The sequence below is a fragment of the Passer montanus genome, unplaced genomic scaffold (genome assembly GCF_014805655.1).
Source record: "Passer montanus isolate IOZ18808 unplaced genomic scaffold, ASM1480565v1 scaffold34, whole genome shotgun sequence".
Lineage (NCBI taxonomy): Eukaryota > Metazoa > Chordata > Aves > Passeriformes > Passeridae > Passer > Passer montanus.
Window position 1 is genome coordinate 1,155,722 of NW_024368152.1, and position 22,345 is coordinate 1,178,066.

The window sequence follows — 22,345 nt, forward strand, 5'->3', positions numbered from 1 at the left end:
CTCTATGTACTGGAAGGTGACTGATGGAAACCCAGAAGAAACAAGTGTGGTTACTAGTTTTTTACTCCAGGAAACTAGAAACAGCTACCATGTAAGCAAGTACAAGAGGTGTCTTGATATTTTTCTGCCAGTCATACTCACTGTCATTATAAACCATCATTATAAAGACAAAAATAATTTAAGAATTACCTCTATGTAATTAATAAGTAAAATGCAAGACTACAGGCAACACTTAACTTTGACGACAAACTTTCTAAACCATGTTAGAAACACATTATTTTTGTTAAAATGGACGGCTGTTCACCCATATTTTAAAAAAGTTTAAAAGCTGAAGAATGATCCTACCATTATTTTTTTCAGAAAAACTCTATTTTATAGACTGTATTTGAAAGTCCTTCATTCTCTGTTATAGATCCCAGATATCTTAACACAATGGCTTAATACCTTTCAAGAAGAATCCTCTGAAAGCATGTATTCTGTGAAAAGGCCAGAAATTTAAATTGTTCTGTCTTTGAAGAATGATATGCATTGTAATATCACAGCAAAGTGTTTCAGAGGATCTAAACTGAAATCTTCTTCAATTATTATTAATGCCAGTTTTCCTTACTGAAGCCAAGATGACCAGGTGTCACTACACAGGTCTTCATAAATTAAACAAAATTATATTATGTGTTTCATAGCTGGTATTTCATGGTATAACCCACTAACATTTCTCAATGTGTATGTAGCACTACAATGTGCAGCTTTAAAACTAAAATTTTCAACCAAAAAAAAAATGAAAAAAAAGAGAAGGAAACATTTAAAGAAAAAAATACAGTGCTCAGGCTGTTGTTAAGAGAGTTTTCAGAGTTTCAGCAACAGAGCTGTTTAAAAAGTAAAGAAATTATAAAAATGGACTGTAAATTTTAGTTATATTTCCAATATAATTTCTCCTTTTACCGGAGTATTTAGGAAGGTTATGAAAGACCTCAGTGTATTTTCTCCATACAAGGGACATATTTGAAATCCTACTATGCAGTCTCCTGGAAGGATACAATAAACATGCTGATTGGTTATCTTGATGAAGGTTGTTGCTGAGCTCCCTTGTTGAAGTTGCTTCAGGTGTGATGTTTTATGATTTTATTATGCTTGAGATTTTTCTCCCATTCAACCCTGTAAACCTGTAATTCTGATAAAGATATTTAATCTTTTGACTTCCAGACTTTTTGATAATCAGTGTAACGATATCTGTTTTATAGCCTATTTAGAACTCATTTTTTATTCCTGATTTTACGTGGTTATATAAAGTAATTATTTCACTAGACTATCCTTTAGTTCATAACAGTGTTATAAACTAAATCTGGTGACTCAGTGATATAATTCTAGCATTTTATATAATTTCAAGTTATTAAGTATTCTTGGAGTTGTCAGGAAGTATATCAGCTCTTGCAAGCAGCTGAAAATGTCAGATGTAAAACCTTTATTTGTATTGATGTTCAACTGAGCAGTTAAGCTTGTAAGCTCTTCATTATGATTGTTTGGAAGAAGATTCTTCTTTCCATTTGAGACTAGTAGAAAAATACTTTCAAAAACGTATTTCAGTTGGTCAGATAAATATCAGTTATCTTTTTGCATACAATTACTTTATATAAACATGTAAAGTATTAGTAAACCTTACATCAGTGCAGTTTTTTACAAAAAAATAACGACCATATAAATGTTATTACACTACCAATATTGATATAAAACTTTGTTATTTTATTGTTTAATAAAATAACCTGTGCTGAAAAAATAAATGGAATTAAGACTTTCTAGGACTTTCATAATTGGACATGCACATAGGGAAATCATTATTTACAGTGTAATGCTTGAAAAGCAAACAGATATAAGTAATTCAGTGAAAACTCTGAGCTTCTTTTGCTTTAACCTTTTCTCTCTTTCATAAGTTTCACATATACTAAGTTTTCTTCTTGCACTAGGTTTGTATGTATTATAATTCAGAATATTATTCAAATGTGTCTTTGGAGAAGAGGCAATAAACATGTTTCATGTGAATATTTTTATTTATTAAAGCTACTTGGTTCTGTGGAGAACTGTCCGAGTTCCATCATAATACTGTATGAATGAATCTGTTTGTAGTGCTACAAAGGGCAGGTTAGTTTTTTGGATGGGCAAATGTCAGTCACTTAATTTCTGCTACAGTGTATTAGCAATAATTTTCAGAAGCTTTCCTATGTTTTTGTATGACCTTTTTAGAGTATACTATTCAGATAAGCGTAGAACAGGCATTTCTCCTTTTCAGCATACCTGAATTTTCTTTCAATAAGTAAATAGTACCACCAGTAGGTTACTAATAGAGTGAAAAGAGGCACACCAAGCTACTGAATATTACTGCAGCAGTTTGCAGTAATTAATGCAAAGAATCTTAATAGTGGGAATGTGTTTGCCTGAGTTTTGTATAACATTTGGGGTGACAGACAAAACACAGTTTTAATGTAGAAACTACACATCAGCTTGAGGAACACAGTATAACAGTGATATACTTTAACTTGTTGAGTGTTTTGCATATTTATATATTAGCAGACTGTACTGGATAAATCAAATTCCTGTCTCTGACACAATCCTTTACTAAACAATCCCAAACAGAAGCTCAGTGAAGAGAATAAATAGGTTTAAGCATGCAGCATCCTATAACTCTTATTCTACCTCCTAAATTAACAAAATACAAAACAAAAATGGCCAGATTGATTACAAATTTGTTAAGTTAATAATTTTTCCTTTTTTAATTTTTATATTAATTGTGTAACTCTGCTTCTTATGTCCTATTTTTATTAGAGGACTTTTCTGATCTTGATATTATTTTGCTCAACTCTGCTCCACAGAAATATAATCAATGTCTGCTACTCATCTCTGTCAGCTTAAAGATTGACATCCATCTGTTAAGTTATGCTGTTTAACAATGTATTAGCCTCTTCTGCTATAGCCTTTAACACAATGTATTCTATTTTGCTAATCATGGACATTGTCAATATGCTGCAAATAAAGGTGCATGTTAAAGGAATTAAGGAATATCTTTATTAATGTGTCCATTACTTAAAATTCAGAATTTAAAAAGGAAAATGCCCCAGAACTCTTGGAACTTTCCACATTTGCAACTTGATTAGTTACAACCAATATACAGCACATGTGTTGTTTCTTAGTTATATGACATGACTGGAGCTGGGAAGCTGCTGCCTCCCTTCCCCTCCAGACTGCAGCTGTGTCGCACTGATGAATATGCTGCAAATAAAGGTGCATGTTAAAGGAATTAAGGAATATCTTTATTAATGTGTCCATTACTTAAAATTCAGAATTTAAAAAGGAAAATGCCCCAGAACTCTTGGAACTTTCCACATTTGCAACTTGATTAGTTACAACCAATATACAGCACATGTGTTGTTTCTTAGTTATATGACATGACTGGAGCTGGGAAGCTGCTGCCTCCCTTCCCCTCCAGACTGCAGCTGTCTCACTGATTACACATACCTGCATTTGTATCTTTTCAGCTATTGATTTAACAGGTTAAGGTGAAACCTTTCATTTGCTTCTCTTCATAAATTTATTAAACCTTGAAGCAATAACATGTTATCTCTGAATAAGAGAGAATTATGTTTTAACTCAGCCAGTAAAGACCATTCTGTTAGTCAAATTAGTTTGGAAAGTAGTTTCAGATAATAATTAAGCATATTCTGTTTAGAAAACCGCTCAGATTTTTTTATAGATTTAATATTTAATACTTTTTTATTCAATGGTTATTTTCAGTATGTTTGACCTTAACATAAATATTATTTCCAGACTTCAAACTTTTAATTAAGTTTTACCATGTCTTTTAAAAACCATTATTAACATTTGATGATTTTTTAAAATACTAGGAACAAATCGTAAAAATAAAACTGCCATAGAATAAGATTCTTGTATCATATATTTAAGAAATAAATATAAGTAACTGATCTTTTGGAGGCATTTTTGTTTATTTCTTTACTTCTGACAGGTCTTTCTTTGTACTTTTTTCCTTCTACTGAAAACAAACAAGAAATGGAACTAAACAGTTTAATCTAAGTGTTTAAAACATAAATCCTAGTCTTTGCTTCTTAGCAGATACAGCTCAATTTGAAAATTTGATCAACAATTGAATAATTTTAGGTAAACAGAAATAGGTGTCTCTGTTTACCAGTTAAAAATTTCTCTAATTTTTTAATATAGAAAACACCACAGTATATGCACCATGAACTTAGCTGCCCTTTGACATTACTTAAAAAGATAGTCCTTTCACTCTTTAGGCTAAAATAATTCGCTTTTACTAATTTGCCTTATTTAATTCATAAAGTGGTGGCTTACTCAGAATATCCTGTTAATATCTGCAACTGAGATTGTTTGGAACTCTTAAGCACCTTCCATTAATTTATAAATTTCCTGTAAATAATGGTCAGACAGAAAGATGCATCATAGCTAGACAGCAATAGATAGCATGTTATGATTTTTCTTTTGAATAAGAGTATTTCTTATAGAGCATTTTATTTTTCTGCCAGTTTTCTGTATTTTTTACTGCAAGGTTCAAACCATGACAACTATATTACCCCATAATTTTGAAGCTTTTTTTTTTTTAAGCTTGACACTCACTCTATGGTTTCAAAAATCAAACAGTTGATTTTAAATGTGTAATAAATCAGCTGTTCATGTTTTCTCACCAGTGGTGACACTTGGTTTAAGCTTTATTTTCATGTCTATCTTACTTTAAGTAAACAACCTTTTTCAAATAGTAATGAAAGAATTAATTAAATGACATGATGACTGACACATATTGGACTGTATTGACAGAGTCATAGAAGCATTTAGGTTGAAAAGAACCCTGAAGATCTTTGAATCCAATTGTTAACTTAACATTGGCAAGTCCAAAATTCTAATATGAATGATTTTTTAAAGTATATCTATCAAAGAAAAGTCTGAATGACCTGTGAGAAGTGATGTTATCCCTGAAGTCAATAAACTTTAAAGAAAGCCTTGTTTTAATAATGTTGATAAATATTTAATTTATTCTTCTAAGGCAAAATGTAATATTATATCAAGTTTTCTTTAAAAAATATTTATCTGGAAGCAAAAAAAAAAAATTTGAGTCAGACTTTGACTCTCTCAGGATTTTCTGTGCATGTATGTGCATGATGTCAGCATACTAAGTTCGTTTTGTGATACAACATAGGGTAACTTTATAAATAAATATTAAACGAATATTCTTATTATAAGCTGAGGAAAAAGATAAAATTACCCTAAGACACTGGACACAAGATCCTGCTTCCAGTTAAAATGTTTTAAAAATACATATATATGTATTTAAAGATATATAAAGGGTATTTCACATATTAGAATAATTTCAAAGGATCTGAATAATCTCTCCACTCAAAATTTACCCATTTTTTTTCATATTGTTATTTTTTGTATATATATTAGAATACATTTTATACCACAAAATTAATTCAATAAATTTTGCATAAACTTCAAAAATAATACAGCTAATCTTATATTTACTGTTCTTATATAAAGATCATGTTCTGGTTTTTAAGATAACCCAGCTACAAAAGCTGGTGTTCTTTAGATGAAAAACACTAATAAAACCCTTCAAATAAGAACTACTTTCATTTTTTTTGAAAACATCTATCACATCTGCAAGCAGATGCTCATAAATATTAAAATTAACAAGGTACAATAAATTTAAGGTACAATTTTAGCTGAGTAATCTTTCTTAAATCCCTATGTAAGCGCTCTCCTTCAGTGATATTTTGACCTTTCATAACTACAACTTAATCTTCTTTGAGAGAAGAATATAAATCCACTGAAGAGGATTAAATTGGAGTGATCTGAGTATAATGGCACACCTGAGTGAGTAGCTTTGTATCAGCAGTGATGAGAGAGATGGGTAGACTGAGAAGTGGTCAGAATCCAACTTTATTGCAGACTACATATGCTTCTATACTATTCTAGGAAAGCTAGTAATGTTTTACTACAATGATTGGGTTAATAATCACATAAACAAACATATATTTTACAATATCTCTTGCTTGCAAAGCTTGATCATATGCTTCTATACTATTCTAGGAAAGCTAGTAATGTTTTACTACAATGATTGGGTTAATAATCACATAAACAAACATATATTTTACAATATCTCTTGCTTGCAGAGCTTCATGTAATTTTCTTTTCTGGTAGGTCTTGATTTAATCTTCAGTTTAGTCTTGATTTAATCCTCAAAGTTTTGTTTGCTCTTGCCAAGGCATCTTGATTTGATAATCTCTTTTGCTAGCCAGGTCCGAAGTCCATAATCTGTCTTGTGTGCTCCAACAGTTTTGCACAACTTTTCATGTGGCTTTAATGGCCTTAGTTGTGTTCTTTTCCCAGCTAGGGAGAAGTGTGTTTGTGTACATGTGGTTGTGGTTAAGCCCAGCAGAGCCCAGCAGGGACAAGGAAGGAGAGATTCTCCATGTCTCTTTTGAGTGGCCAGACCTGGTGGGACAGTCTTTCCATGGCTGAGATGCCACACCTAGGGTTTAGGGGAGGGTCATCAGACCTGCTCTTCATAGGCAGACCAGGATACACAAAGGTGCCTGCCCAGGGCTATCATCAGAGTGTTGGTGTATGACATCAGTGTTCTCCATGCAAATCTTCACCTGAGCTGAATTTCATCCAAATTGTGGAGTCCTGATTCCTGTCCACTGTAGACCACCTCCATCACTGCTAATTTCTAGTATAGAGTGTAAATTTATTTAGTAAAAAGGGTGTCTTAGGAATGCTGTACTTGAATTCAGCATAACCCACATAATGATATTTTTGTATAGTACATTCATTTTAGCTGTTATTGAGATTTTAAAAAGGTCTAGAATTTCTTGCTCATATGCATTTTCTCACCTTTTTAAGTTAGGCTAGATTCCTGTTGTCATCTCATTAAAGTATTTGCAGTTTTTAGGATTTTGGTGCTCATTGGTACAGTTTTCTTTTAGTAACTAACACCATGAAAAAACAAAAGATGGTCAGGTTTGGGTCATTGAACAGTTTCTGCATCATTTGTGCCTTCATTATAGTATTTATTGAATTTCTTAAATGTCACTGTTGATTACCAAGTCACATGATTTCAAATGGAAAATTATATTTGAATCTCAAATATTATTGAAAACACCATACTGGTATCTGGTACTAAAGAAAGATCTGTGGGAAATATTAAACAACAGTAGAAGATTTTGATTCTGACACACAGTTGCCTATTAGTGAGATCCTCTATAAGGAACATTTATTTCACTAAAGAGTTCTTCAGAGTTCTTCAGTACTTTTTATTGTTCCCAAGTTCTTTCAACCACTGCATGATTTATCATGCTCATAAACAGACATAAATTTTACACTTTGACTGAAATTTATTTGACATACTAACACCTGCACTTGTTGCAAAGTCAGCATATAAGAAGAGCAGCCTTTTTTATATTGCTCCCTCATTTTATTAGCAATTTAGATTAAAAGGTTTTGTTAGTCAGATGAAATAATGGCTTCTTCTTATGCTGTTGTGAAATTTGAGAAAAGCAATATTTCCTAATCTAAAACATTATCAAGAACAAATTTCATTGTGCATTTGTGCACTTTGTGCATTTGAATTCTTTGTTGTATATATGGAGCATATAAAAAAAAATCCATTTATATCCTTTATTATACATGAGAATTGCTGAATTAAGTTAAGAAAAAGCTACAATGATATCTTAGCACTGTGTGTGTTTGCAAGCTCTGTTTGCATATGAACACTTCTGAAAACTCAATGTTATTCTAATCACGATGAACTAACAGCATTTACTAGAAAATGGATCATCTGAAATATGGAGTCTTGGTGTTGTCAGAACATAATTTATTGTAGATGAAGGTTTTTAAGTGCAAAAAGTAATGAATGCATTAAATGGGATATATGTGCAGGTGAAGCTGAATTCAATGAGTTGACTGTCAGTGAAAAACAGTTTGCTGCTGCCTTGTACCTTCACTTTTCCTCTGACCTTTCCAGGCCAGCATAGCCATGGCCAGACCTCTCTTCAGTAGGACATTATACAACCTTCTTGGAAAGATTTTAAAAAAACATTTCCTTTACAATTCCCTCATAGGCTTGGCATTGGTAATGTTTTCAAATTCTTTATTTTTCCTTTCAGTGTCCAAAGAATAGCGTGATGCTGAAGGAACTTTTAGAAAGCAGAGTACTATTTACTTTAAAACAAAATCATCATAAGTAGATGTAAAATAAAGCAGTGAATGTTTTGCAAATACTGCAACAGTATCAGTTGTAATATAAAAAAATTGAAGCATGAGTCCTTGTAAATACATATGTAAACTGTTTCCAGCTTATATCTCCAGGTATGCCTGTTGAGGTGTTTTTACAGTCATTTGAAAGAAAAGAAATTTAGATTTAGAACCAATCTATCAGGTAGTGAATAAACTTGGCTTTGTTTCAATGCTAGAGAGTGATATTAGCATGTGTGTACTCGCATAACCTTCCTTGCAGAACTAAGAGTTTAAGCACTTCAAAAAGAAAAAAAAAACAGAAGATATAAAGCTTTTTTGATATTTCCTATGATTTGTAGTACTCACCACAATTCAATCTGTCTTTGATAATTCCAGGGTCTTAACATTTGTTGCCACTTTCAGTTTTCTAATATCTATATGACCTCTGAAACAGTAAAATATTTTTATACAGTCACCTTTGTAGAGAATATGATAAAGAAGCTGTCATCTGTTAATTTTTCTATTGTATTGTATCAGCATGCTGTAGAAAAAATTACTGAGTTTTGGTGAGTATCATTTCTCAACTTTATTCAGAGTGCAACTGAACTTTGCTGGACTGTGTTTCCAAAGATTATCATATTAAGTTTGGTTGGAAACCTAATCAGCTTCTTGGAACTATGGCCAGAGGGTCCTCCTGGGTTTTTTTGGTAACATTAATATGCAGAGGAAAGAGGAGGAATTTTAACAGATTTTAGCAAGAATTGGATGAAAAAAAAAATTTCATTTTTTATTTTTCCTAATTTCTATTCATTCACTTAATTCCATTCTTAATTTCAGATCACAATATGCTCAAGAAAAGTGAGTGCAACCCACTTATTGGGATTGTCTTTTAATCTGCCAAGTTTTGTGAGTATCATTTCTCAACTTTATTCAGAGTGCAACTGAACTTTGCTGGACTGTGTTTCCAAAGATGATCATATTAAGTTTGGTTCGAAATCTAGTCAGCTTCTTGGAACTATGGCCAGAGGGTCCTCCTGGGTTCTTTTGGTAAAATTAATGTGCAGAGGAAAGAGGAGGAATTTTAACAGATTTTTGCAAGAATTGGATGTAAAAAAAAAAAAATCAATTTTTATTTTTCCTAATTTCCATTCATTCACTTCATTCCATTCTTAATTTCAGCTCACAATATGCTCAAGAAAAGTGAGTACAACCCATTTATTGGGTTTGTCTTTTAATCTGCCAAGTTTGAAAGTATATATCATAATCTGACTATGCCTGATCTGTTTGCTTCTCTACAGTATAGACATTTGGATGTGGTTTCACCAGAACATGTACCTGACAGGAACAACATAAATAAAAATTTACATTTCTTCCCTGCTTCTGCTATTTGAAAAAAAAAAATCAAAAAACAAAACCTCACAAACAGCAAATCAAAACAACACTTGTTTAATTTTTACATTTTTTTAATGAATTAATTTTAATTGTATTCTGGTTACTCTATGAAGGCCGCAGTTATGCTTGGTTATATAGTAACAGACAAAAGATTTCAATGTAGCAGCTTGCCGGGGGTTTTAGGTTTGTGCAGTTAACCTCTACAAACAAACAATATTCAGAGAGACTTTTTTTCAGCAGAATAGCCAGTGTTGTTAAATCACCATCATAACCCAACCTGTCCTCCTTCCTTTTTTCTTCTGGGTGTGAAAATGGAAAACCAAGATGTTGAATGGAATTTTAAGACTAAATCATGCAAAGTTAAATTGTTAATGCTCATGATGACTCCCCTATGTTCCTCTGTGAAATTTCAGTTTTTAATTGCTCTCACTGAGAAAAACACATGAATTTTAGTTGCTTGTTCATTTGTTTTTGTGAATTTATACTATGCCTACAAAATATTTACATGTGCATACGGGTATGTTTATATGGAATAAATTCCAGACTGAATTCTAAGCTGTGAGATTTCCTTTACTTTTCTGCAGAGTAGTTTTGTTTTATGATATGCTCCCGAGAAAGTGTGTTTTACTTGGGAAGACAAAAACTCCTGTTCTTAAGCCCTGGCCACGTTGGCATCTTTGGAAAGAGAAGGAAAATTTGTCTTCCTTAATCCCAGCCTAAAACTCTTGGGTGACCAAAGGAACAGGAGCCAACAAGGATGGAGGCACAGCTAAAAATATTGAAATACAAGATATAGATAAGAACAAAAGCAACTTTTCTCTAGATGGAAAGAGCGCACATGCAATAAAGGCTCAAAGTTCATTAAAGAGAGATCTTGAGATCTTGAGAAATTGTCCATTGCCAAAAAAAATTAAAAGATGCAGGACTGAGTCCAACTCTAGAAGGCAGGACTTGTCCCACAAGGGCAGAATATAGCAGTGTATGGCCTAAAGATGTTTCCTCTTTTTCTTTTTCTTTTTCTTTTTCTTTTCTTTTTCTTTTTCTTTTTCTTTTTCTTTTTCTTTTTCTTTTTCTTTTTCTTTTTCTTTTTCTTTTTCTTTTTCTTTTTCTTTTTCTTTTTCTTTTTTTTTCTTCAGAAGAATATTTTTTGAAGAATATTTTTGGAGCAATACTTCATCCTTCTTGCTTTTTTACTGAAGTATAGTAAGGGAAAATTATTTGGATGTCCACACTGTACTAATATTGGTACATTCATTTGCTTCCAAAGCTAACATTTTCTATTTGAGCACCTACTGCTTCTACAACAGGCATTAGAAAAGAGTTGAAGCTCCAGCAAATCCACACATATTTTAATCTTTCATTTAGTTTTATGAAACTGTACTTATCACTCCTGGTCTTTAAAGCCAAAGGACACCCACTGTAAGGTACTGAAATAGATACTCAGGGAAAATAAGGTCTTCCCATCTAACATTAATTTTATTTTTCAAAATTTCAGAGATTTTGTTGAGGGTTTATTTTAAGAGTATGAGAAAAAGCAGTGCTTATATGGGTACATGTGCTCGAGAACACTGTACACCTATAATATTTGTAAGGTTAAAGCATCTTAAAATAGTGCGGCAGTGTTGTTTGCCTATTTTTCTGTAATGTTTCTGTAACAAACTGTTAGGATTGGGATAAAAAAAGTATACATTAAGCTAATTTAAAACGTTTTATTGTCCAAGCTTTTCCTCACTGCTGTTCATATTTGATCTGCATTTACCCCTGAACAGGTAAAATTGATTGTAAACAAACCAACATTTTATTTTTCTCCTTTCTGTAACAGCATACATAATAGTAAGTACACAGTATATATTAAATTTAAAGAACATATTGTAAAGTATCTTTTCTGCTTTATTGTTTTCAAGGACTTTTATAAGATATGATGCAATACAGTGTTATTATTACCAGTAAGCCACCACATGCTATGGTAGTGAGCTGTTAGTTTAAATTGACTTCCTAGGAAAATTTGGGTTTTTTTCATCAATCTGATTCTAAAGTCATGTTTGGGGTTTTTTTTAATATTGATACAGAATGCAATAAGGTGGAAGCAGCAAAAATTAATCTACTGGATATGATCTGTGGTCTTTTTGATAACAGCAAGGACAGAACATTTCAGAGAAAGTAGGAGAGCCTCTTATAATGCAGCAGGGAACTATATGATCTGTGAAGGCCTTCTCTTTTTATATTTGGAGACTGGTAATAAATTGCACTGTTAAATTTCTTTGAAGAAATTTACCGGAATAATGATAAAATTGTGATCATTTATAAAATTGTCATGTAAGGCCATCCTCTTTTTAGCAGGAGGCCAACCTCATTTTAGCTTTAATAGCCACATTTACAGTCCAATTATGTGCTATCTGAAATATTTTTTTGTATTAGTTTTGATTTACCATTCTCTTTTTTAGTAGTAGTTCCTATGTTCCACTGCAGGAATCATGTGTATAATATCATTCTTTTACTCATGTCCTCTTCTGCAATCCTGAGCATTTTTCTATCCCTTTTCATTTTATAAGGGTTTGCTTGTATTAAAGTTTCTCCTTTGTGTTTTTAAACTACATTAGGTATTATGACTGTTAACACAGGGAGGAATGAGGGATAAGAGGAAATGAAATAAATCATCACTTTTCTCATATATGGAACATGAATTTCTGTGACCTCTTGGAGTTTAAATGTTAAATTCTCTTTTTAGGTTTCAAAGCTATTGACTTCAATGTTCTGATAAAAACCCAAAGTTTATTTTATATCTTAAAAATTGATTTGTGCTCAACTCAGGTGTTAAAAACACGTATTTAGTTTAAATTGTATTTATGCATCTGAATTAATAATGTGTGAGATTATTATTTATACTCTTTGGGTTGTATTCCGATTCAAATTTAATAATTAGACGATTCACTAATCATCTAAGCTAGAATATTGGATAGTGTGAATGAAAACACAGCAACACTAAGAATTTAATTTAAACTGTGTTTTTTTAATTTAGTAACAAGGGGGTGGGGAGGAACAGTAAATTACTCCTACAATGCATAGTACGTTTAAGAGTGCAAAATCTAAACCATGAATTATTTTATTATACATTTTAGATGCTGTAGTCAATCTCCTTACATCAAAAAATACTTGAATTGCAATGTGACACCTTTCAAATAGTAGTCATGATACATATTTAAATGCTTAATATCATTTTTCAATTGCCATATTTCTTCATTTGAAAGAAAGCAGAGCAACGGAAACATCTTTCAATTAAATTCAGAGATATGACCTTTCAGTCAGAAATCTAATCTTGTCATTCTTCTAACATGAAAGAAAGAATATTCCCTGAAACTGAGTAAATATTTCTAGTTTACAAACAAGATGAAAAGTCTGTTTCCCCAGGCTATTGAAAGAGCGTACATGAAAGCCAAGAACAATTGCATAAGATCAATATTAATATTTTGGTAACCAGAAGAAGCTGATGTTTGAATTTAGACTTGAAAGTTTATGGGCAAACATCATGAAGTACACACAGCTCTAAGAACTCAGATCAAAAGAAGTTCAACATTGAATGAGTACACAGAATAATCCAAAAAGAACAGGGCTTTAATTGCCATGCTAAATAGGTTAGCATAGATTTTATTTTCATGTTTGTTATTTTAAGAACATTTTCTATCCCACAGGATTTTTCTAAGGGCTCGGTATTTAGTGGAATTGGTCTGAAATATTCTCTTTTCTAGCAAACTGATACAGAGCATCTCTTCACTTATGAAACAGAATAATCAATACATGTGTTGGAGGAATTCACACAATGCACCTCAGCTGCATTTAGCCATTAAAAAAAATGTTCAATGACCAGATCAGTACAAGTCAAACCGGTGTCGGAAAGGACAATGAAGAAAAAATCTGTGCAAAATCCCAAAGGACAGAAAAATGTTGGGAGCCTTTACATGCCTACTACTCTAGATGTAGTTATAAAGAAAGAGTATTCTTTATGTGTAAATACAAAACTAATTAATTACAAATGAAGTAATTAATTTACACATTTACACTGCGTCTTCCCTTAGTTTTGGGTTGTTAATGTAATGGAAATGTAGTTTTTGAATAAAGAGAATCAGAGAATCATTTAAGATCATCAGTCCAACCATTGATCTAGCATTGCCAATCCCCCAACTAAATTATATCCCTCAGTGCCACTTCTACATATTGTTTAAATACTGCTGGGATTGTGACTCGGCCACTTCCCTGAGCATCCTGGTCTGATGTTTGACAATCCTTTCTGTGAACATCCTAGAGCACCTTCCAGTACCTAATGGGAGCCTTCAAGAGAGCTGCAGAGGGACTTTTCACGGCAGCATCTAGTGACAGGGCAAGAGGGAATGGTTTTAAACTGAAGGAGGGTAGTTTTTAGAGTAGATTTTGGGAAGAAACTATTTCCTCTGAGGGTGCTGAGGCACTGGAACAGGTTGCTGAGAAAAGCTGGGATACCTCATCCCTGGGAGTATTCAAGGCCAGGCCAGATCTGAGGGCCTAGTGGAAGGTATTTGTGTCCATGACAAAGGGGCAAGAACTAGGAGATCTTTAAGACCTCTTCAAACCCAAATTCCATGATCCTATGATGATTCTGTGAATTACAATGAGTGTTGTCAGCCTGAATAACTTTTGGCTAGAGTAGATTTCCTGTTAGGGATACATACAGTCTTCAATTTAAGGTTTGTGAAGATATGGATTCCTAGACCTGGATGGAATTCTTCAGGCTATTTATTGTCAAAATGAAAATAAGACATCCTCAGAAGTTTTATAAATCACTCATGATTTCTGGATTGTTATTATGTTAAGCAAACATGCACAGACCCTGAATGTTTAAATAGAAATAAAGTTAATGTAATTAATTTTTTTTACATTTTTTAATGAATTATTTGCCTTTTCAGTATAAAATAAATTGATTCAAAAATCCTTCTATTGTGTTTTAGAGAACCTGAAATTTATCATTCAGTTGTTTCTTGTGACATATTTTATTAAAACTACTTTTCCAAAGAATGAAACATATTTTTAAATGTTTTATCTGAAATTAGTGTTAATATTTTTAATTTGTGTATGGCTTTTGTGCTTGAAAATAAGATATTTACAAATCTGAATTATATACCAGTATATGTCCATATGGGCATTCTTGGATGAAGGATGATACATTAAGAATAAAAAGTATTTGGTTCGTCTCCTAAATTTGGCAGAGTTTATGATCATTCTCACATGCTGGATTAGATACACTTCTGCTGTCAGTGAGGGAGATTAACTTCTAAAATGTGATTAAAATGTGTATTCTGATTTCTGTGTTTCCTCACATTTTCATGAAGTATGTAAAGATGTGCATAGCTGAAAACACAGGTTTTTGATGTTATTCTGTGAAAGTAAAAGTCAATATCTCAGTAGGAACAGACAAGTGAAGCTACATTAAAGCATTTGTATGTATAATTTTGAATCATTATTTACAAATATTCTTTATAAAATTTCTCTCCCAATGTTCTATTGTATTCACGTACTGGACATTTTGGAAAATGTTTTTATTAATTTATGCATTTTAACTTTCTGATAAGACAAATTATTTAAATTAAATAATAATGGGTGATTCAGGCACAGCATCACCAGCAGGTTGAGAAAACTATTACACTGTGAAATATGTGCCAGACCTTTTTGAACATGTCTGTCAACATTCTGTTAATGACTCCTTCATGGGTGTAAAAATAGTGGACTGACTTCACATATTATAATTTTGTATCCTGTATCTTAATATTTCTGTTGCTGAGTCAAGGTCTTCTTGGATCTTCTGTCAGCATATAAGATAATTAGATTTAATGATATTTGAAAGCAAACATTTTCAATTGTGTTATGTTAATATTCAATACTATTCAGTGAGTTGAATTTTTTTGTTATCTTGAATGTTTCTGATTTTACACCTTGGACTGAACTGTAAAATATTTAAACACAAAGAAGTTTATCTGTACTTTCATTTGAATCAGATTTACGTCATTTCATACATGTGCAGCAAAAGTTTGCAGAATGAGAAATGCTTTGTTGTTATTTTTTCTGAACAAAGGCAAGTTAATTTAAAAAATGCTTTCAATTTAATGGCAAAGAAATAGAGCCTTCATTTTCTGATGGTCAGACATGTGTATAGTATTTTGTAAGATGATTCTATCACAGGCAATTAGTACTTACATTTTCTTTTCTAATAATTATGCTATTCATAAATTTCATAAGACTTGAATTTTTTATAGCCTTCTCTGGTTTGTGTAGATTTGGGATCTACAAATTAAATAATTTAAGAAACATAGCTCCTGGAGAATATCTTGAAATATTATCCAAAATGTTAATTTATTTAGCATAGCTGAATGCAGCTGGGAAAAATGTGGCTCTAATTTGAAGCATGTGATTAAGAAATAATTCCTCAATTTTGTTTTTATTATACTTAAGGTATTTTAAAATGAAATCTATTGACTCTATTAGGAAATTTTACACTTTTAATCATACTTTTAATAGATATTTAAATGGAATTGTAGATATGACAGTTAAGAGATTCTTTGTTATGAGTACTTCTTTGCCAGAAAAATGATCTACATGTACTATCTCTCCATGGGTAGGATGGCGACTGTGGCTTTATAATTTTACCTTCAAATATGCTGTAATTTGGTGCAGTCATGCAGTTAAATATAAGTATTTTGTTATTTTCGGCAATGCAGCAATGCAGGTTTGGAAGCTATTTGAGGCAGTTGCACAGCATTTACCCCTAGTTCATTTTCAGCTGTAAATATTAGTTTAATGTACAATGCCAAATATTTTGAACGTACTTCTGGTGCTGACTATAAATTGATGGCAAATGCATTTTCCTTATTATTGCACTTAAATTTTTTGATGTTCAGAAATAGAGAAAGGAGGTTGTGGAGATCCTGGAATTCCATCATATGGGAAAAGGACTGGCAGCAGTTTTCTGCATGGAGACACACTTACCTTTGAATGTCAAGCAGCTTTTGAACTGGTGGGAGAGAGAACGATTACATGCCAACAAAATAACCAGTGGTCTGGCAACAAACCCAGCTGTGTTTGTAAGAATTATTATATTTTTTTTCTGTATTATTTTTCTGACCTTAACCACTTGCATTTCTTAACATTTGTGACTTATCAACAGGAAAATACTTCAAAGTACCTTGAAGACTTTTTCCATCGTGGTTTGGGGATTTTTTCAATTGACTTGGTGGCTCATTTATGGGGAACGTCATGCAGGACTGTTTTTAGAATGTTCTTTACACTCATTTTACATGTAATTGAACCACTTAACACTCTTAATGGAAATGTGTGTTAAATTAGATTCGAAATGAGCAATTCCTAATAGCAGATAAGTGTGTTCAAAAGGACCCTGTGGCACATACACATTTCATTTGTGCAGTGCAAAACAGCCTGCAAACCCACATAAGAAAAGATTTTCTGCTTTTTCTGCCTTTTTTTTTTTTTTGTGATATATCACAAAGGTTTGAACATGAATATAAAGAAGTTAAGAATATTGAACCTAGAAAAAGTTTAGGTAAAGTCATTAGTTGTGATTTTTGTTTTAAAAGATAAAATATATTTGTTACTAAAAAAGGGTTGTTGAGTTAATTTTCCTTCTTGTGTTTGCTTCTGTGGGTTTTTTTGGGGGGAGCAGTTTATTTGAGTTGGGTTTTTTTCCTTTTCTTTTTTTCCCCTTTCATGTAAAATAGAGCAGATCTTTCAAGCACACAGGTATATTAGGCACTTCAGTTCTGCAGATCATGTTAAATTTTCCTATAAAGGGTCATACAAATCAGTACTGGATTTGACTACCATCACAATCTTTGTGAGGTGTCCTGCTCTATGTATGTACTTGGAAGCTGTGTTGGCACAGGACTTAACAAACTGAGCAAGACTGCTCTGGACCAGAATAATCCTCAATATGCCTTGCAATGCTGAATTGTGTCTTAGCATGTAAAACCCAGGCACAGAGGCAGTTCAGCTGCAGTTCTCTTGGAAGACAGAAGTTGTGTTTCTTCACGGTGCTGTATTGCATTGGATTGCTATGTCATTTTGTGTTAACCATGTAGAATATTTTACTGTGCTTCCAGTGTTACATGTGCAGATGCCCTATGAAAAAGCATGGAATCTCTAACATGCGTTTACATACACTGGGCTCAGTTTGACACATTTGAAGAGATGAATAATGGCTGTCCTTTGTGTTAACTAATATTCAGTGAGTCTTACCCTTTCTGAATATACTGTACTTCTGCCTACAGTACCAGTCACAAGGTCAAGACTCTGAAACAAATTAGGCAGTGTCTTGATGAAAATTGACTCAAAATAGTGAAATAGAATGATGGCTATGAATAATTTTTGGTTTTTTTCTATGCCATCAAAGGAAAACTGGGGTAAAACAAGTTCAGACCATATACCCTTAAGATTTCTTCATTTGGTCACATCTAAATTTCCACCTTTATTTACATGAGAATGAACTTTGTATACTACAGACAAAGCTGGCCTTTGTGCTTGATTTTTTTTTTTTTTAATTGTTAAATGCAGTTTAATGCATATTTGGAAAAAATTATTCAAATTTGGAGATCACATATTCATTTTAGAACAAACCTGCAATTTTTTGCAAATTCTGATGCACCAAGCATTATGTTTACTTTCTTGGTATTTGCTACATGCAAATCTCTTGCAGGCCCTGCTTCAGTCACTCAGATTCACTTGGGAAACCAAACATTAGAGAGCTGTTCTGAAAGTGTTAAACATTTCCTGCTTGCATGTGTAGTAGTTTTGACATCCAGGCTTCAAAATCATCCTTTTCTACAAGAATAATAAAAAAGTAAAAAAAAAAATAAAAATAGAAAGACAAATATCTATAAAGTTTGTGGATAGTATTTTGAGAATCTTACTGTTCTTTCCTTTAGTTTCGTGTTTCTTCAACTTCACCACACCATCCGGAATTATCCTTTCTCCAAATTATCCTGAGGAATATGGGAACAATATGAACTGTGTTTGGTTAATTATCTCAGAGCCAGGAAGCAGAATCCATCTGATTTTCAACGACTTTGATGTAGAACCTCAATTTGACTACCTTACAATCAAAGACGATGGGATTTCAGATTTACCACCTCTTGGCACATTTTCTGGCAATGAAGTCCCTTCTCAATTGGCTAGTAGTGGGCATATAGTTAGACTTGAATTTCAGTCAGATCACTCTACCACTGGAAGAGGATTTAATATCACTTACACAAGTAAGAACTTCTGCTTTTTATTTTATGCTTAGTTTTATGCTTTCTTCATAATAATTAAATTTTTGAACATGATATTGATATTGATATTGATATTTATACTTATATTTATATTTATTTATTTTTATATTTTTTTCAAAAGTAAATTGTATAATTGCACTATTTTCAGATATCTTCATTGTATTCATTAGCTTATCTGAATCCTTATAATTTATTTTTTAAATTGTGATAGTGCTGAAGAATTCCCCTCATATTTTATTATTTGTCTTTTTTGTTCATGCTGCGTAAATGCAGATCCCATAACTAAAGTCCAGATCTTTCACATCAAAGTATCCAGTGCATGTAATTTAAAATACTTTTCAACGGAATCATCAGGAATAAGGTCATAAAGGTATTAATCTTAGATTCCAAATATTAATTGGAAAAACATACTAGTAATCATCAATACAAAAAATAGTTGTGGGAACTTGTTTTGCTTTTGTTTGTTTTTTTTCTACTTTAATAGGGTGGAATCTAAGAATACAAACCCCTAGGAATAGAGATCTCTTTTCTGCATTACACATAGCAGTTACACTCTGTGTTTTTTCTAGTGTCTAGAACACAGCTGAACTGATCCAGAAGTCTTTCCTATAAGAGTACATGAATTTACAATCATTCTTCTATCTGACTCCTGTCCTGTTACAAATTTTAAGAATGTGCTGCCTTTGAGAAGGCAATTCTGAAATGTACAAAATTTAATTGTAACTGGACAACCAGTCCAAAAGCTGTTAAATATGGACTGGTCATGTACCTGTAGAAAGCTGCTGAGAAAATAAGTGTCTCCTGTTTGGGCAACCAGGCTAAGAAATATCTGGCTACAGATGGCCTTCTGTTTTGTTTATATAAAAAGATATTAGTAAAATGTACCCTCAATAGAAAACTAGTAACAGCATTGTCATGTAGAAAACATTTTTACATTTGCCATAGATTGCTAACTCTCCTAAAAGTTTTACAAGTCATTCAAAGATGGTACTTATACAGAGGTTATCATTTTATCTGAAGAAATTCTCTTCTAAGGTTATAGAAGTTAATTGACAATAAAGTTGTCTTTGAGACCTTTTGCACTGCTTCTGTGTTTGTCAATTAAAATAATTGTGTTTGTGGCCAAGGTATTTTCTTACATTATTTGGAAAGATTCCCCACATAAAGCTGGAATTCATTGATTTCAATCTTTTTTAAGTCTTAGATGCCTAAATAGGTCTTTTGTTTTTATAGGAGGGGATAATTTTTGTCTTTAGAAAAATGGCAGGAAGAAAAAAGGGGAAGCCATTTCCTCTTGTTTTATCTCTTAGTACCTGTGAGTGGAGGCCAACACTCACTTTGCTACATGTTCCAGGTAGTTGCAGGGAGCAATGGGGGCTCCCCTCAACCTCCCTTTCTTCAGGTTAAACAACCTCAATTCCCTTATGTTAGAGGCAAAACAGCTGAATTTTATCCAGAGGAAAATTTAGGCAAATTATTCTTGTGTATCTAAGCCACATATATCTAAAAACTTCTGAATTCCAACTATGTTGTGTGTCATTGGATTTGAAGTCGACTTTTTATTGAGAAATTTTCTATACTTTGAATTATATATTATTATATGTGTTATATATTACTGTATTACAATGGAAATATTATTCTCCTCTTCCTCCAAAAAACAAGACACAAAGTTTAAAGTTTATTACTATTATTGTGGGTTTTATTACCAGCATTATCAATATGTTTTTATCAGCCTTTGGTCAGAATGAGTGTCACGATCCAGGCATTCCAATAAATGGGAGGCGTTTTGGAGACAGATTCCTTCTGGGAAGTTCTGTTTCCTTTCACTGTGATGATGGCTTTGTGAAGACTCAAGGCTCTGAATCCATAACCTGTATTATGCAAGATGGAAATGTAGTATGGAGCTCCACTGTCCCACGTTGTGAAGGTAAGAGCACAATCTTTACTTTGCACCTACAGTTTGAATAATGACACTATTTAAATTTATCTTACTTTTTACATTTTGCACATAAATAAGACTGCTTTACCTGAAGTAATTAATTCATCTTAACACTCTTCCAGTCAAGTGAGAGCACAGTAATAGAAACAAGACAACTTGCTTTTACACTCTTGGAATAAATTAGCATTCTAAAAATCTGGTTGCAACTTGTTTCCAAGTTCTGATTGTCACCATCATTACTCAGTTGTGAAATATAGCTGCTATAACAGTTTTGGCTGTAGCACACTGAAGAACAATTATCTATCACATGGGAAGTAAATACAGCTTCTATATAGAAGTCCTTTTTGAAAATTTACCCCTTTAACTTTCTCACAATGAAAGCATTCCTGAATTTCTGTGCATGATATTATAACATGCAGTACACTTATTTCTGAGAAATATAGTGAAAACTAGAACTGTGCTTAATATCCATGATATTCCCCAAAATTTCCAAATTTATTTGCTTGTCCTTTCTCAGGTGAATAAATAGACTAAGATGATTTCTACTAAGGTTTAAAACTCTCTTTATAATGAAATACAGTAAGAAGAATTGCTTGATGCTTAACTGATAGGTCCTAAAGTCAAGGCAGATGAGTGCATTTAATAAATTACTAAAGTATGTATTTTAAAAGTCATGTTCAAAGTGTCTACATTTTATTAAACAATGGATATATATACAGAGTCTAGATTAAAAGGGGATTTTTTGGGAGAACTAGTCCAAGCCTTCTAAATCTCACATTTCCATTAACCTCAGTGTCATTGCAATTACTTAAGGATCTGGATCATATAACTTTCTTGGTTTTTAGGCAATTTGAGAACTCAGTGTTCATAAGGCTGTGCATTTCAAAGAAAATTTAAAAATACTGAATACCATGTCTGCAGTTTGTTGGAAGTGTATGTGACCCTGGATGTTGTACTAGCAAAATTTCTTACCCTGATTAAAGCATGTTACACAGTGGAGTAGGGTTTTTCTTTTATTTTTAGAGCACACCCAGCCCACTTTAAAGTGGGGAGTAGGGTTAGATTTTTTTTTCTCATTTTGAAGCTCTAGATTCAATTGTTAAAGTATTCAGTGTAAGATTTGTGTAATTTTATTTTTGAAAATGCAAAGATAAAGGACCAATGGTGAGCACTTTCAAGGGGAAAAAAAGGAGAGAAAACAAATTACAGAAATTACTTTTCTAGAAAATATATAGGTGCCCCTCAGTTATCCTTTACTTGAACCTTCTGGAATGCTTACTTGGTTTTTAATGAGGAAAAGATTAAACAAATAGACTGGCTTGGGGCTTCTTTTTTTTTTTTTAAGATTTCGCTCTTTGTTTCATGTATATAAAGGAAGTATTTAGGTTCAGGATATGTTCCTTTCTGATGTGGATTCTCTTGATAATTGATGGAGTTTCTGGGCTTGGATTAT

The 22,345-nt window shown here is 32.4% G+C and overlaps 1 protein-coding gene across 2 annotated transcripts in view; it reads left to right on the plus strand.

Annotated features, from left to right (window-relative positions):
• The window catches only part of CSMD1 (CUB and Sushi multiple domains 1), a 1,056,650-nt gene that overhangs the window by 784,090 nt on the left and 250,215 nt on the right, over positions 1 to 22,345 (plus strand). For both annotated transcript variants that reach the window (XM_039715657.1, XM_039715658.1), the window contains exons 13-15: positions 16,572 to 16,754; positions 18,609 to 18,935; positions 20,686 to 20,880. In XM_039715657.1, the coding sequence (XP_039571591.1) occupies positions 16,572 to 16,754; positions 18,609 to 18,935; positions 20,686 to 20,880 (705 nt within the window). The remainder of the gene's footprint in view (positions 1 to 16,571; positions 16,755 to 18,608; positions 18,936 to 20,685; positions 20,881 to 22,345) is intronic.